General features: G+C 34.4%; 1 protein-coding gene across 2 annotated transcripts; it reads right to left on the bottom strand.

Moving 5' to 3' along the window:
* Nucleotides 1–3,185: 3,185 nt before the first annotated feature.
* Nucleotides 3,186–8,276, bottom strand: LOC114255978 (tRNA (guanine(37)-N(1))-methyltransferase 1). Of its 2 annotated transcripts, XM_082915409.1 has the most exons (8): nucleotides 7,648–8,276; nucleotides 6,805–6,924; nucleotides 6,524–6,690; nucleotides 5,272–5,342; nucleotides 5,022–5,164; nucleotides 4,772–4,863; nucleotides 3,918–4,014; nucleotides 3,186–3,436 (listed from the first exon to the last, which is right to left on the bottom strand). In XM_082915409.1, exons 1-6 carry the CDS (start codon nucleotides 7,654–7,656, stop codon nucleotides 4,852–4,854), a joined length of 522 nt encoding a protein of 173 aa, XP_082771535.1. In that variant the 5' UTR covers nucleotides 7,657–8,276; the 3' UTR covers nucleotides 3,186–3,436; nucleotides 3,918–4,014; nucleotides 4,772–4,851. The 2 variants fall into 2 exon arrangements, with proteins under 2 accessions (XP_082771535.1, XP_082771536.1); XM_082915410.1 differs by lacking the exon at nucleotides 3,918–4,014 and having other exon boundaries at nucleotides 3,187–3,436.
* Between the last annotated feature and the right edge of the window lie 10,271 nt (nucleotides 8,277–18,547).

Genomic DNA, 18,547 nt, shown 5'->3' with positions numbered 1-18,547 from the left:
AGTGTGGTTTATCCCCTAACTTTTGGAAATGATCACAAAATTCCCACGTGGTTTGAGAATTAAAATACACCGTTAAACATTTTGTCCAACTTAACAGTAAGTGTGAAACACGTGGCAGACATAAGGAAGCTATATACTCGTTTTCAAATTTTAATGAGATAAATCGCACATGGAATAAAGAGCAAGAGGTTAAAGTGCCCTTTGCCTTCCAAATAAATGATGCAAATATCCATAGTTCACACACCTAAGTTACTTATATACAAGGATATTTTAGTCTTTTTCTTAAATTGTTAATGGGTTAAACGGTATTTAGGTCCACAATCCTGTGGATGTTATATGGTCATTTCCAAACGTTAAGGAGGTAAACCGCACATGACTCAAACCACATGGAGTAAAGTAAAGTTTGTCCTTTTATTTATTAAATATATTTATGAAAAATCTAGAAACCCTAGATGTTGATTTGTGATTATGTACCAATTTTAAGCAGAATATAACAATCCCAATCAAACAATCAAAGACAAATTGACACAACGATTTTACGTGGAAAAACCACAATTGGACACCTCCAACTGTGATTAAAAAACCACGGGCAACAGCCACAAAACAATCTACTAAGAAGATTTAAAGGAATTATACAGGTATACTCTCAATTACCTAGCGAATCCACGCCTAATTGAACCAACCTCTATGTGCCTCTTCCAACCCCGTCTTCACTTTGGAATTGTTTTTACGATGAGCCACTCCAGAATCCACCGAAGCTTCAGGCTCGAATTCTTCAAAATCCACCAAAGAACAAGTCTCTCTCTCTTGTGTATAACAAACAAAACCTTTGATGTACTCTCTTTAAACCATGAGTTGAATACTCAATAAAACATCAAAGAAAACTAACAAAATATCCCCAGATATAAACCTTAATATCCAACAAGAAGATCTGGAGGAATTAAATAGTTTTGGGAGAAAACCAACTATTTATAGAAAACCAAAGTAATCCTAATTTTGGAAGAAAATCAATTCCTTATAGAAATCCAAAGTAATCCTAGTTTTGGAAGAAAACCAATTCCTTATAGAAATCCAAAAGTAATCCTAGTTTTAGAAGAAAACCAATTCCTTATAGAAGTACAAGAGTGAATAAAATTACAACTGAAAAAAGTTTTGTCAAACGGGATTGCCAAGAATAAAAACCTAACAATCTCCCTCTTTGACAATGCCGTGACAAAACACACCTAACAAATAAGATCCTAATCACCCCTAACCCATTACAGCCAACAAACACAAACTTCTTTCTCAAGGTCATGATCTGCAAAACAACTATTAGTGCCACAATCTCCAAAACAACTATTAGTCCCATAAAAGTATATTAAAAAGCAATAAACATATGACAAGATTATCTTAAAGCATTTGAAGCATGAGATGGAAAACATGAATATATGCGACTTGGAGATTTTAAGAACATGCAGCATGAAAACCTGAAAACTAAAACACATGCACCCGACACATGGCATGAATATGGCTTGAATACATGAAATCCTAAGACACAAGCACCGGACAATCTTACTCCCCCTTGTTGTCACGAATTGACAAAGGAAGCTCAATCAACTAAAGCAAGATCAAAAACCACACAAACAGGAACAAGATGATGGAAAAATTAATAACCTGCGAGATGTAAGCAATAAACAAGTAGTGGATAGCAACACACAAACCAACTAATGCCAATCTCTCTTTCACTCAAAGTAACCACAAACACTGTACAGAAAACAATGAACAAAAATAATCCGACAAAAATAATATGGTGGAGCAAACAAGGAATTTCTGATTTGTACCTTGAAACACACAAGATTATCCAAGAAACACAATTACTTGAAAACACAATGTGCACAGCCTCTAGAAGATTCCTCATAAAAGAAAGTGATGCAGTATGTGAAAAGCATAGATCCCATGATAAAAGTGTGTGTGTGACTCTTGGAGTTCAACAAACACAAGATTCAAATCCTAGTAGTGATCTGATAGCTGGACCTCCGACAAGAGAATCTAAGCACAACTAAGGAAAGTCAAACCACTAGAAATCAAGGGGTATTTGGTGAGTAAAAGCGGAGGCTCCCCCTCAATCAATGAATCCTTTATTTATTTATTTTTTTTTCACATCTTTTTCTTTTCTTTCTTTTGCACATTTTTTTTTTCTTTCTTTTGCACACTCATTGGCGGCTGACATGCTCAAGAGTATGGAAACCGAATCAAAGAAGCATGGACATAATAAGGATGGCCTGGTTGGTGACTCTGAGGTAGCCTTTTCCTCATGGCTGGAGTACAAAGAATAGAGGGGAAAGCCATGGAGATGCAAAAAGATGGAAGGTGGTTAAGAGACTCAACATCACCCATGATGTGCTAGTATAGGTCAATTCCTCTAGAAAAGCAAAAGATACAATGCCAGAAGTCCATAGAAAAAACAGATCACTAAGGCAGAATGCTCTGATATTTGCTAATCCAAGAGTGTGTACAGAATGAGACATACTAATAAAAAACACACACTCCAAACACTACAAGAATTAACACTTTTGCCGACCAAAAAATTGGTCGCTAAAAGCCCATTTTTGGTCGGTAAAAGTTATCCGCGACCAATTTTTTTGGTCGCTACTTTGGTCGCCAATTGAGGGTCGACAAAAGTAATTCGCGACCAAAATTTTGGTTGGTCGGAAAAAGTCGGATTTGCCGACCAAATTTTTGGTCGCGAAATATATCATTACCGCGACTAATTCATTTAGTCGCTAAAACACTTTGGTCGTGAAAAGTGAAATTTTCCCGACCAAAAAGTTTAGTCGCCAATTATCACATTCAACGACAAAAAATTTTGGTCGCCAATCGTGACATTCCGCGACCAAAAAGTTTGGTCGCCAATTGTGACATTCCACGACCAAAAAAGGTTTTGGTCGCCATTTGTTACTTTTCGCGACTAAAACTTTTGGTCGGCAAAAGTGAGTTTCCACGACCAAGAGCTTTTTTGGTCGGCAATAGATGTATTTTTTGCGACCAAAACTCTTGGTCGGCAATTGTCATTTTTTGCGAAAAAAATTATTTATTTGTCGCGACTAATAAATTGGTCGCCAAAGCAGGAAAACAATACACCTGTAATTCCTAAATATTCATTCAATCCATAATAAACCTATAATTTTAAAGCATCATTCAAATTAACTGAATCATTAACATTCGACACAATACAACTATTCAAGTTTTCATTCACAAGTCACATCCATCTAGCATAACAAATTGAAACATAACTATTTGTTATTCATGCGCAGCTATCAACAAATAAAACTACTAATATTTGTTATCCATACACATCCATCCAATAATATTTAATCCTCCCAAAAATGCTTATACTGCCAAGTAGTCTTGTACAATTTAGCTTCGTGCACGAGATCATCCATCATCCATCATCCATCTATACCAAAGAAAATGAGAAATAATGTTAGGCTTGTTTTTAATGAAAATATTTGAAATGGGTAATTAAATTAGAAATTTCAGAGAATCGTAAGTTCAAATCAAAATTTCTAACTCATTTGCAGGTAATTAAATTGTCAATTTCAGAATATAAACTGCTAATTACAAATTTGAAATGGGTATTAACAGATTGGACAATGAGACCTTTTTTTACACAGAGAAAAGTGCAAGGTTCATATATGGTCATGGCAAACACAATCAAGCTTGACAATCAAGCTTGACAAGCATATACAGACATAGAAGACTACTACAATGTTGAAAACAATCTTCCTCTTATTTATGGTTTTCTCTATTTTTTCGTTTCTTTTCTTTTCTTTTTCTTTGTTTATGGTTTATTTGTTTCTCCTTATGTAGTTACTTCAAAGGAATGTTATATAACAAAATTCAGGATCACTTCCATCTTTCAAATCCAAGTAACTTACATATTTGACGTTGCTTTTGAGAATCCATAAACATGGATCTTTGGCAAGGTAATTTCTCTCTACTTGGGCTTTGTTCTAAATATTCCCCTGAATACATCTGCAATAATTGGGCAAAATATTGAGAGAGAGAACAATTGAATGCTAGTGTCTGCAATTTTGAAAATCGCAACATATTCTGTGGTTTCCATTATCTACTCCATTCCTTGTATAACTCCAACACCTTCTCCACTCTTTTCTATATGACATTCAGGTAATAATTTTGAATGACTAAATTACTGATCATAGCGATTTCTTTGAATCTTTAAACTGTTGCCATCCAAGTGCCACATGCTGATGGAACTTAACTTTTTACAATCCTAAGAGAAATGCATAATGAAGACTGTTCACTGAATATAATCTTACTTCCTCATAAGAGGTCTCCAATAAACACATCTCAAAAATCCTTTTTTCAAAGTGATTATGAAGGAGTTAACCAGAGCCAAAGTAGGCCATAGCAAAGTACCTTACTCAGCTAGCCAGAATAAGAATCCTATACCTAATGTTGTAATGCTATTCCCAGGGCTTCTGTCCCATGATAAATTCACAAGAAACGTTAGCCACCTTGAAACTATATCACATCATATGTCCTATTTAAAATTTAATACATCAATTCCTAAGTCCAAGGATAGAACTCAATAAGTAATTATTACCATCTAAATCCTTCACAATATATCACCCACTAAGTAGCATTTAAAATGGTAGAGCAGTAAAAATGGAAAAGCTATACGAGCAACTCTCAATATTTAATTTCAGAATACAAACTTCACTGCTGAAAGAAAAAGAGAATTTATGCTCTATCAGAATAATTTACATACCTAGATACTCTGCAGCATCATTTGGCAAATTCATAACCACTTGTGTGATGGATTGAGCTTTTTGACTTGCAAACATAGCATCAATGAACCTCCTTCCATCCATGTTAAACAAAAACAAAATAATTAAGCCCACATGATACAACTTCGTCGAATGCAAGTTGCAGATATATAAATATAGACACTTTCTAAATTGAAAAATGAAGCTATGAAAACCATTAAACAATAATTGCATGACAAGCTAAATTCATACTTCTATCTTCCTCTCAAGTTCGTTGAGGACACAATTCCTTTCCAGATATTCAACTGCAAAGGGGTTTAAATCATTAGCAAATACATGTTTCACTTTTCTTCCTGCAGATATAGCTATAGGACCAACCCCAGCAAAAACATCACCTGTTAATAGTGAAGAGGAAAAAAGTATATACTACGGAGTCAGAGACTGCAGTATGCTAGTGGAAAATAGCAGAAAATATGATGCAACTGAGCGAACATAAACATACAAATAACATCATAACATGTGAAGCAATTCAGAAGCCTCTGCCTTTCAGTTGCTAGCCTTGAATTCCAATACCTGCATAAAACAATAGGAAAAATTAAATCCAATTCATATTAAAAATAAAAAATAAAAATCATTATTCTTTTGTTTTAGATCCTTGTTTCTAGACTTCTTAGAAAGACAATTAACGTTCTACATGATGAACAGTAGAGTTCAAAATATATTGAGAGAACTCGTGCACCAATAGTTATAGCCTTCAATAAAATTTTGGCTTCTGGTTAAAACATACATGGAGGAACGTATTCTGGATGTGCCTAAATTGAGTCTTCAAAGCAAAACAACCTAAAAATCCTCAAATTCATCTTCAAGTGTGAATAAGTTTAGTATTAGACACCTAATTGCATAATATTTTTACTGAGAGTAAATCACGTCTTAATTCAAAATGCCTAAACATTAACCAGAAGCAGTTGGCTATCAGTCAAAATCAACAAACGTTAATCATCAAGAGTTATGGTAGCCTACTTCAACACTGCAAAATGTGGTGCACCAGCTCCTCATAATTTAAACCTTTGAACCTCCAATTTCGTTTTGCCTATATGATATAGGATCTAAAGACAAAGCTACTACCCATGTATGCTATTCCGCACAATTCACTAGCGATTGTATCATGACTCAATCTCGTGTCGATGAACAATAGTCCAGATGTCTCTGACAGTATTGAGAGCATAAAATTATGTGCACGGTCTCCAAAAATATGCTCACATTATTGCATCAGGAAATTCCTGTTTTCTTTCAAGTTTCACCTAGTTTGCATTCTTCAACTGTGACGGATAAGGATCCAACAGATATTTTACCACGCATTAAGAATTAAAAACTCAAATAAGTGATCAAGTGGAAATAATGTGAATTCTAATCTGTAGAAATGAATGTTGGGCAGTCAAAACTTCTGGTGTGTTAAGCCCTGAAGTTGATTGATCAACAATTTCAAATTAGTACATCAAAAAAACACACCTTAAATGACAGGATCATCTTGACTTCTATGTAAACAGTGAGACAAATGTGGGTGCTACAATTCATATTTACAGAGAACATAGATGCAGGGACCTCAGAAAACTTAGTTAAGTTGTTGCAATGCAAACGAGCAAACATGTAATACTTGGAAAGATTGTGGACTTATGAGTGTTGGGTGATGATATGATAATTGTGCAATTAAATTCTGGTTATACTACACCAGATTGCAAGAAAAAAGAACCTACACTGTTGCCAAATCAACATGAAAACGCAGTCCATTCTCAACAACTATAGTCACAAGGGAACGATTTCCAGCTAAAACTTCAAGCTGCATCGTCCTATAATCATTATGAATGGCATCAATCTTATTGACAACTGTTTGTATCTTTGGCTTGTTCTTATCCAAGACTACCTGATAACAAAAACCACCTCTGGCCGTTAGAGACAGTTTATGAGAACACATATAATGCCTACTTAATTTCATGACATTGCAAAAGCAGTGATAATATTTCTAAAAACAATGTACCTTTGCAATAAGCTTCTTGTATGAAAGATGTTCATCCCTCAGGTTCAGATGAGTAATGTGCCCAACTGTTTCAAAAGCTGAAGGAACAATCATACTGTTAGGTAGCAAGGCCTCTAAAATCTGCAAGGAACACATCAAGGATGAAAAAGAAAGTATGAAAATGGAGGATATACGAACCCCAAGGGGAACAAGAAGGGGGAGGAGGAATGAAAGGGATAACTGCAAGTCCAAGTGTGCACTAGACAGGAGGCCTCCATTATCACAAGTTCATGTCACAAATATCAAAATTGATTACGATCTATCAGTTTAAAATCTTGTATCACCAAAAATGCCAAGACTTGCCAATGTAAATTTTGTGATTGATGGTAACCTCTTCAACAACATACTTACAAATTTATAATAATTCTTTTTACATCCCTATTTCCAAAAGATTCCATCAACTGTTTCAACAACCTATCATATGTACAGGAGTGCAAACAATGATTTTATTTGTTCCTCCATTTATAAGGGTTGTGTTAAGCTAGCAAGGAGAGTACGGTTTAATCCTTACTTAATCAGTTGTCTTTATATTACCTACTCTGCTCTAAACAATTCTGAATCGCAAACATGCCAAAAGTATTCAAGCAAAAAAGCAACAGCCCAACTAAATTTCAAATTGAGATGAACACATTCATAATTTTAAATATGAAAAAAGCAACAAGGTTAAAATTGTGAAGAAGAATAGCAGGCAAACAGATTCAGAGAAGCATAAAGCAACAAAAAAGAATGACACAAGAAGAAGGCATGCAGACACAAGAAGGTTAAAGAAACATGCTTAGAAATGATATTGTTCAGGTTTATTACCTCATTCATCTGCCAGTAATTATAAAACAAAGTCAGCTTGCATCTCACAAGCTCAAAAGTTGATGTCGTATCCTCCCTCCCATTCTCATTTAACACCACCTGCAGAGTATGTTTTGAATAGTTGATATATTGTCACCAAAACAAGAAAACTGAAAATCAATCATTTGGAATTGAATCGAAACATGTGCATTCTACCACACTATAAAACATAGAACAAGTATGCGAGTATCGGATAAATTGAAAGGTATCCAGTCCACCCCTCCCAGAAACCCACATTGGGAAGACCAACCCTGTAATGACCTCTCTCTCTCTCTACATGAATGAAGCAATGGAAGGATTTAATTTAGGATGTCAAAGCATACATGTCAAGGACTAACCAGCAGTAGTGAACTCACAGCCAGACAAAATTCTTCATTCACAAGTAACTAGGATTTAATTACAGTCTGCATCACATAGTATCTGACAGAGTTAAAAAAATTTGCAGCCATATAGCCCATGCGTGTGGATACTTTCGTGATCACAAGACCACTACATACTAAATCCATAATACATGGTTTTTCTTTTTTGTAAAAGAGATCCATATCAATGGCTATCAATGGACAAGCTTTCTATGGTCCAGACAAATGAATTGCGACATAACTACCATATATTCATGGCATCTACTAATTCCATCCATTTACATATATTCCGCACTTGTCAATGTATCCTACTCTTTTGAACTAGCACTTTAGTTGCACTTGTCCATTGAAGTGAATGAAAACTTGCTCACCATACCCAGGCACCAGTGTATAATTTTGATATAATATAACAGTGGCCATGTAATCAACAAAGAGAGAGAGAGAGAGAATGTGAAAAAGGGGTTAAGAATTACCCGCAACCAAATTAGCTAATCCAACAGTGTTTAAAGCCAAACACCCGGGAATAGGGATAAGACTTAATTTTTGACAAACGCACAAGCATATTATTAGTTTTTTACCATTGTCGGGTATCAATTATGTAGTCCTATAACCCCAAACAAACACTAGCAAACAAACTTGCAAACCCGAAAAACCCAATTGGCAATGCGGTCAGTTTAAATTTGTATACCCAAAAAGACTCAAAATTTTCAACCCTAGTCACTAGATCCCCATAACCAATTCCAGTCACCACTACGAGGATATATACATACATATATATATACACATAATCAAAGTGATAAGAAAGGAGGAGGAGAGTATACCAGTGCAGATCCAGTCGCCAATACGGGGGAGCCATTTAGAATCGGTGGGGGTTCTGGTGTCGACGAGAAGGCGGGACTGCTTACATCTGTTGCAGAAGGACCTGAAGGCATAGTTGCGGTTCCTGCATCCACCGCACTCCCAATCCCCTTCTCCTCCCATCTTCTCTGTAACCCTCTCTCTCTCTCTCTCTCTCCCAACTCAGGATTCAGGGCCACAGGATTTTGGCCTCTGCCTCCCCTTCCTCCACGACCACCTGACCCAGATCGACCTCCAATAGGTGTGTAAACCTTCGAATCAGCCATACCACCACCAACTCCATACGATTAAGTTGTTAGGGTAGAAGCTGTTAGAGTATAACAGAGAAGATTTAGGGCAGAAGCTGTTAGGGTTGAAGTTTCCTCTTGGGTAAGATCACAGGGATCAGAAACTCCCGATCCACACTAGACATGGAAGCCTTCATACGATTAAGCTCCTCTCTTCACTCCTCAAAGGGCTTCGACTGAGTAACTCGCCGAAACGGATCCCCCTGTGCAACCTCCACCGAAGCTAACCCCAACGATGCAACCCCTTTCTCTCTTTCATTCGTCGCGATAATATCACTCGTCAACCCTTCCATAGATTCAACAAAGGAAGAAGGGTTCAAATCGGCCTCACATACACAAAGGCTACTCACTGGATTTGCCTTTATTTTATTTTTTTTTTCTTCTGTTTTGCAGGTACAAAACGACGTCGTTTTCTGATTGGCGACCAAATTTTTTTGGTCGCCAAAAAATTTCATTTCCCCCCTCCTAGTTGTTCAAATTTCCCTCCCAAACATTTGGCGACCAAAAGACCAAATTAGTCGCAGAAAAAGTACCTTCGCCGACAAACTTTTTTAGTCGCCAAATCTCAATCAACGGCGACTAAAATATTGGTCGCTAAAAATACAAATTTGGCGACTAATTTTTTTTGGTTGTTGAAAATAAATTTTTGGCGACCAAAAATTTGGTCGCCAAAAAATATGTGACCTTCCGCGACCAAATTTGTAGTTAGTCGGGAAAAGTATACCACTTTCTGCGACCAACTCATTTTTTGGTCGCCAAAATATAATCTTCTGCGACCAATAATATTTGGTCGCCAAAAACAATGATCATTCGCGACTAATTAATATTTGGTCGCCAAATGTCATTTTTTTGCGACTAAAATTTTTTTGGTCGGCAAAAGTGGTCGCCAAATGTGTAAATTCTTGTAGTGAAAATGAGTAATGACCACAGAAAGCACACACATATTAACATGTAATGGATATTCTTATCAATTCCAATATGCACCAAGGACCACTCAAAAATTTCAAGCTTGCAAAACTATACTGAGAAAATCTTTTGGATATTTTTTTAATTTTTTTTCTTAACCAAAGCAAGACAAAAAAACGAACATGCACACATTTTTTTTCATTAAAAAAAAAACACATAGAGACCCAAAAAACTAAACAGAGTAAACACATTAACACAAGTCAAGTTTTCTCACCCAAATCTTTTTGGTCTTAACAAAATCAGGTCTAGCGGACTTGGTAAGAGTCGTAGCATTGTGAACACCCTCATGAATCTTGGTTTTCCTAGACATGTAAGGTTGTCTCCTAACCCAAAAAGTATTCGAATTTCGACCCTTTTGAGACACTCTTCCATGCAACTTATAACAATAAGGGCGAATATGACCATGCATACCACAATGATGACAAATAAAAATAGGGTGTACCTTCTTTTCTTTTACCTTACCAACTCTAGGAAGTTTGAGAAGTCTATCCTCATGTTGAATCTTTTGTCCTCCTTTTCCTTGAGTTCTTGTATCATGAGATATGGATACACTCTGTTGTTGCTCTTTCTTACCTCCAAAGCCAATGCCACTCTTGTCAGAATAGATTTGTTGAGACCCAATGATATCCTCCAAAGTCTTTGATCCTTTGTTCCAAAGACCAATGGTAACCATAATACACTTTAGCTCTTCCTCTTTCTTGATCATTAGTTCTTCCAAAACAACTTGTGACATCTCGAGAGATTCAATCTTTTCTTCATACATGGCATGGGTTTCCTGTAGCTCATTCCTCTCTATCTCACAAGTCAACAGTTTTGCACAAAGAACTTGTCGATCATCAGCTATCTTGATGGCATTAATCCTAGCCTCGAAAATCTCCTCCTTCAGTTTGATATTCTCATTTTCACATGCTTTGAGTTTCTTTGTGAGTTTGTCATTCAATTTGAATAACTTAAGAGACTCCTTATACAACTTTTTATAAGCTTGCTCAAGCTCTTCATCCTTACGAATTGAATCCATTATCACAAATCAAACAAGATCTCGTTCTAAAAGAATTTTTTTTTTAAAAAAATAGAACGACCCGCTCTGATACCAATTGAAAACCCTAGATGTTGATTTGTGATTATGTACCAATTTTAAACAGAATATAACAATCCCAATCAAACAATCAAAGACAAATCGACACAACGATTTTACGTAGAAAAACCACAATTGGACACCTCCAACTGTGATTAAAAAACCACAGGCAACAGCCACAAAATAATCCACTAAGAAGATTTAAAGGAATTACACAGGTATGCTCTCAATTACCTAGCGAATCCACGCCTAATTGAACCAACCTCTATGTGCCTCTTCCAACCCCGTCTTCACCTTGGAATTGTCTTTACGATGAGCCACTCCAGAATCCACCGAAGCTTCAAGCTCGAATTCTTCAGAATCCACCGAAGAATAACTCTCTCTCTCTCTTGTGTATAACAAACAAAACCTTTGATGTACTCTCTTTAAACTATGAGTTGAATACTCAATAAAACATCAAAGAAAACTAACAAAATATCCCCAGATATAAACCTTAATATCCAACAAGAAGATCTGGAGGAATTAAATAGTTTTGGGAGAAAACCAACTATTTATAGAAAACCAAAGTAATCCTAATTTTGGAAGAAAACCAATTCCTTATAGAAATCCAAAGTAATCCTAGTTTTGGAAGAAAACCAATTCCTTATAGAAATCCAAAAGTAATCCTAGTTTTAGAAGAAAACCAATTCCTTATAGAAGTACAAGAGTGAATAAAATTACAACTGAAAAAAGTTTTGTCAAACGGGATTGCCAAGAATAAAAACCTAACAATTTATATATATAATTTATTTATTTTAATGTAATTAAAGTAAAATATTAATGTTTGGTAACATTTACGTTTTCAGTTTATATTTACAAAAATTTTATAAACTGGTTTTTGTTTATTTTTAGAAAAAACATAAACTACAAATGCATTTGGTAATTGACAAAATGTTTAAAAAAAATTAAAAATATAAAAAAGAGTGAGAAATAACAAGTGGTGGCAAGTGGTGACGGTGGGTGGTGGTGGGTGGTAGCGTGGTGGTGGTGTTGGCGGTGGCAGTGGCGGTGGCGGGTGGTGGGTGGTGGTGGCAGGTGGGTGGCGGATGGCGGGTGGTGGTGGTGGCGGGTAGGTGGCAGGTGGTGGTGGTTGGTGGGTGGGTAACGGTGGCGGGTGATGGGTGGTAGCAAGTGAGTGGTGGCGGGTGGTGGTGGCAAGTGGGTGGCGGATGGCGGGTGAGTGGTGGCAGCGGGTAGGTGGCGGGTGGTAGGTGGTAGCGAGTGGGTGGTGGTGGTGGTGGTGAGTGGTGGTGGTAGGTGGGTGGCGGATGGCGGGTGGTGGTGGGTGGGTAGATGACGGTAGCGGGTGGTGGGTGGTAGCGAGTGGGTGGTGGTGGTGGTGGTGGTGGTGGTGGGTGGTGGATGGGTGGCAGTTGGCTGGTGGTGATGGGTGGCTAGTGGTGGCGGGTGGTAGATGGTGGTGGCAGGTGGGTAATGAGTGGTGGTGGTGGGTGGTGGTAGCGGGTGGTGGATGGTAGTGACGGGTGGTGGGTGGTGGCGAGTGGATGGCAGGTGGGTGATGGGTGGTGGTGGCGGCGGCGAGGGGTGGATGGTGGTGGGGAGTGGCTAGTGGCTGGTGTGTGGTGTTGGCAAGTGGTGGTCGGTGGGTAGTGAGTGGTGGTGGCAGGTGGTGGTGGCGGAAGACGGTGATGGAAAATGGTGGCAGGTGGTGGCTAGCGTTGGGCGATAAAAAAAAAAAAAAAACTCAAAACGGGAACACATTTTTTGAGTTTACATTTTTTGGCCAAATTTATAAACTGAGACCACTGATTTATAAATCAAAACTTTACCAAACAAGTTTTTATTTGAGTTTTTAAAATTTTTGTAAATATAAACAGAAAATTGAAAACGTAAGTGTTACCAAACGGCTATTTTCACTCATTTATTTATTATAATAAATCTTTTAACTTTCATTAATTATAAATTATTATTTATAATATTACTAAAACGATTTATTTGTAAAGTTACAAAATTAACTTGCTTCCCGCCCTCCTCCGCTATGATATGAGTGGGAATGGAGACGGAGGATGACAAACCTGCTCTAAACTTGTTCTGTTGCCATCCCTACTCATTGTTATCAGCTATCTTCACCAATAACCTCCTTTGCCAACCACATTCAACCACCATCTCCCTCAATTGCTAATCACATGCCATCGCCACCAACCATCTCTTACAGGCAATAAACACCTTCGACCACCACATTTTTTTGAAAATCACTTTCAACCACCACTTTATAAATTAAGACAAATATTAAAAACTAAATAATAGCTAAAAATCTCTCTATCCATAAATAAATAAACACAGACACAAACACTAAAATCCAAAATTATAAATGAAGACATAATTTAAATCATAATTATACCACTTTATAAATTTATTCAATTTGTAATAGGTTTGAACAATTTCAAACAGGAAAATGATAACTACTGTATAAAAAAAATATTGAAATATATGACAGGTATATGAAAATTGCAAGGAATTTTTTTTCATAAATCCCATGTATAGGACTCATCTACGTAAAAACTCTTACTTTTTGTTTTTCTTATAACTCATTTAATACTGTGACATGCAAAATTACATAAACATTCAAATATTTCAATCACACATGTTTTGGAGTTCGAATTGTAAACTCCTAAGTAATGATATACTAGAAAGTCAACTTTTTAAAATTTCGAAACATGAATTCATTGCTACGAATATCTTAAATCAATATTTCAGTCTCATTGCAAAATCTTATTATTGCAAATTTCACAGTGATTTTGACAAGCATCCGTTATCATCCTAGTCGAGCTATCTTACTCCAGTGGCTTCGTTTGGCAAGTTTAGTTGGGATTAAAATAGTCAGTAAACGATAAAAATAAGTTAAAAAGTCAATAACATAAGATGTCACATTCAAATCATAATTATTTTTTACTTTTTTTTATCAAAAAAAGTCAAAGAAAACAATCCAAACGAATTTTTTTATTCCAAGTTAAAATAACTAGAAAATTAATTGACAAACGATGACATTGCTTTCAGAACCACATTCAACATCAAGTGTGAACATTCACATTTGAGTTAGGCAATGTAAATACAAAAGATAAATTGTAAATTTGAAATCACGGAAGTTAATAAATATTGTATTTAAAATTTTATTCTTTTAAAATTATGGAAATTAATAAATATTTTATTTTCACACTTTTTTATAATATGAAAATTTAAAAATAACGCAACAAAAAATCTCAATGAAAATTAAATTACAATGTAAATGTTCACAGTAAATATCAAATATGCAATTAAAATTCGGAAAAACATAATATATACCAAAGAACAATGCGAATGTTCACAGTAAATAACAAACATACAACTAATCTTCAAAAAATAAAACTCATATCAAAATGTAATGAATGTTCACAATTTATAATTAATATACAATTACCGTTAACAAAACTAACTCATAATAATGTAAACATTTACACTGCAACATGAAAACATAAAACAAAATAATAAAAAAAAAGTGAAAATTGATTATTTCGATTGTTCAATGATGACAAAAAATGATTGTTCAACCAACAAGTATAGTAACAAAAACAACAAACATACAACTAACTTTCGAAAAAAATAAAATTTATACCAACATATAATGTCAATGTTCACAGTTTACAATTAATATATAACTAGCCTTAAAAAAGATAAACTCATTCCAATGTAAACATTCACACTGCAATATGAAAACACGAAATAAAATTGAAAAAAAGTAAAAAAAATTGACTATTTCAATTGTTCAATGGCAATAAAAATGCTTGCTCAACTAACAAACATAGTAACAAATAATATACAACAAATCACCAAACAATATATAAAAAATCATCAAATAGTTCATATATATATTGACGCACCTTTTTTAGAAAAATCTGTGTATAATAAACTCCGGCATAATATTGGTATATAAACTACACAATATCGATGACTACACAAACCGACGGGGAGATTACGGCTTATGTATACAATGGGAAAAAAATGATTGTTCCTCGTCGATTTACCATCATCTCTGTTGCGAGTCCACCGCTATCTCTATCATTAGTCTATATATACAAATAACCTTTTCTTCTAAATGCTCTTCCATGATAGAAGTTTATTGTAAAATAATGGAAATGAATATCTTTGATAAAAGTGAATCCCTCACATTGAGGCAAACAAAACAATAAGAATAACAATCTTCTATATATATATACAATATTTTATAGGGCGCTCGGGTAAAAAGACCAATTTTCAACTTTGTTTAGTCAAAAGTCTAGGTGCTAGAGTACTTTGTCCCAAAAAACAAGCTTAAACAAAATAACCAACATGCCTCTCTCTCTCTCTCTCTCTCTCTCTCTCACACATTAAACCCTAACCCTCTCTCTTTGTATTGTAGTCGCTGGAGTCACCTGAGTCGTCAAAGTCGCTGCTCGACCTCTCGATCACATTGCACCACCAGCAAACTACCACAACACCTCTTTCTCATCCTCCTTCTCCTCTGTCGTCCTCCGCCACCGAAGGCCTAAAGAAGAAGATTCAAAGCGACTCTCTGCCACCAATGTCCGATCTATCTGGCGGAGTCAGTGCTATGCTCTCATATGACGATAAACGAGGAGGCGATGGTGGCAGATCTGGATATTTCAAAGCTTGACGAAAATGGTGTCACACTAGCTTGCTCCGGCGTTGGTACAGAGCATTTCAAGGTTCTTTGTCTACTCTTGGTCGTCACCTACAGAGAAACCCTTATCTAAGACGATCATCTGACGCACCGATTTTCCCTTCATGGTTTATAGCAAACTCTGGTGATAGAAATAAACTCCGGCGAGTAACACTCTATCTGGTGTTCGTTAACACTGAATATCTCAATCTATTCATTCTCAAACCTCAACAAAATCCTTCCTTACAGGGTCTTTAGATGTTTGCCTAGATGTAGTATAGATGCATCAAATGGGCATTTCGTAGTGTGTGTATCAACATGTGTATAATGATCCAAGTAATCCTATAATTTTGGGTTTATGGTTCAACTTGTCGAATTCATGTGATCTGTGTAACCAAGTATCACTAGATCTGCTTCAATGAGGTCTTTGGTCATTCGGAGTTTGGCATTCAAGATGATTATAAGGCCAAATACATTTTAATTGCAAAGTAACCTAGAATACAGATCTGTTGGGCAAAAACCTAAGAATACAGATCTGTTGTTACATAATTTTTTTTTTCTTTATTGTTGTTGTTGAACAGATAAAACAAACAGACAATTTTTTTCTTTGTTGTTGTTGTTTATCATCCCTCCCTAATGATAATTTTTTTTTCTTTGTTGAACATATATATTTTGGATTTAGTTGTTCATATGTATAAAATTGTTGTTGTTTCTTTTTTTATCTGTTTTATGTTGTTGTTTATTAATTTGTTGGTGTGTTGTTATTTTTTTATCTATTGGTGTGTTGTTGTTGTTGTTGCACAGATAGAAAACAAGTTTGTGAAATTTCTAATAGATAGGAAAATGGACCTTTAATTTGAACAAATAGAAAAAAAAATTTAACAGATAGATATAAATTTCAATTGATAGCAAAAAAAAGTCAACACATAGAATAAAGTCAACAGGTAAATTAATGAGTAAAATTAAAATCAAAATGTCTTTCTAAAATAACAAAATGACTTCTCACTAAACTATTTCACAAATGGTAGATCTCTTACTAATAAAAAATATCCACTAAACCTAATACCTTACATCCTCCTTAAATTGGATTTATCACCAATTTTTTCAATTTTAGATATATGATAAATAAAAGATATCTAATAAATGATTTTCTCTCTCTTAGATATATGATATAATATATATATATATATATTATATAATAAAAGTCTATAAGGATTAAATAGTTCACATAATACTTCTATTATAAGATAAAAGATCTATTGGAATATAAGTTCAAATGTATGGAATTAGATGGAACACAAGAATACTTTATGAATTTATTGTGTTACAAGTCCTTTAAATAAGATTTATAAATAAATTTCTCTAATTGTTACAGTTGGAGATTTAAATAAAAAAAATAAAAAATAAATAATTACATTCGAGCAAAAACAAAGTTAAAGGGCTCACATGGAAGAATTAAAAAATGATTATATTAAAAGCTAAAGTTAGAAGCCTCACTACTTGTTGAATTTATTGATTTGACAATTTATTAGGATATTTAAAAAAAAAAAATCTCTCTTCTATCTTTCTTTAATTACTAGTCAATTATATCTTGTACACATTATTAGGTTTAGAAAGTAAACTTCTATATTATTTTCTTATTAAATAATTTATTTTAGAGTTATTTACCTAAAAGTCCTATTTATAAATGATATGGTAGCTTAGGTTCTATCTAAGATTTTTTTGAACCAATAAGTCATATTTAGTAAAACCGAGAATATTATCAGTTTTTCTTAATATTTAAAACTAAGAATATTATCAATTTTGCATAGTAATGTTCTAAATAATTGTTTCACTAACTAATAAAAAAAAAAACACAACATGAGATTAAACGATTTTACCTTTCTACTTGTTGGTTTTATTCAACTATCAAATAAAATTGAGAATATTATCAATTTTTTCTAATTTTAAAACTGAGATTATCAGTTTTTTATTTTTAAATATTTTTTTTTTTTAGTTTTGCACATCAATGTTCCATCATCATGTTCCTTTATAGACACAATTTTCAATTTTGTACAAAAAAATAATTTAGTTTTTTCAATTTTTTTCAAAAAAATATATATATATATATATATATATATATATATTTTAGTTTTTTCAATTTAGAAGTTGATATTTTAAAGTTTTAAAAATCAAAATAAATATCAAATCATCACATTTCTTTATAGATAATCATAAATGATAAACAATTATTGTTTAAAGGATAATTCTGATTATTAAAAATTTAATAAGACTTGAAAGTTCAAATTTTTTTAGTTATAATGAAGTATAAGTTCATAAATTTAGACATGTGTATAAATGCCCCTTTATTCTAATTCTTTTCTTTTCTTCTCCTTTTATTTTAGGGCAAATTACAAACACCCCCTCGAGATTTGGTGAAAATACAGATTTCTCCCTGAGGTTTGAGAAATTACATCCCGCCCCCTGAGATTTATATTTTCATAACAAATTGCCCCCTGAGGTTTTTATTTTCATACAGATTCCCCCCTAATTTTTCCTAATTTGTTATGAAAATTTGATCCTCAGGGGGTAATTTGTAATTTCTCAAATCTCAAGGGGGAATCTGTATTTTTACCAAACC

Source organism: Camellia sinensis, chromosome 2, assembly GCF_055761805.1.
Source record: "Camellia sinensis isolate YWXY chromosome 2, ASM5576180v1, whole genome shotgun sequence".
Lineage (NCBI taxonomy): Eukaryota > Viridiplantae > Streptophyta > Magnoliopsida > Ericales > Theaceae > Camellia > Camellia sinensis.
Note: the sequence above shows the minus strand (reverse complement) of the source record. Positions and strands in the feature narration are given on the sequence as shown.

Excerpts from the sequence above, each read along its gene's own strand:
- LOC114255978 (XM_082915409.1), bottom strand. Across the intron at positions 5,343-6,523 it reads CATGTTGATTTGGCAACAGT|GTATTGGAATTCAAGGCTAG; the intron begins GTAGGTTCTTTT and ends TGTTTTATGCAG. Across the intron at positions 5,165-5,271 it reads CACATGTTATGATGTTATTT|GTGATGTTTTTGCTGGGGTT; the intron begins GTATGTTTATGT and ends CACTATTAACAG.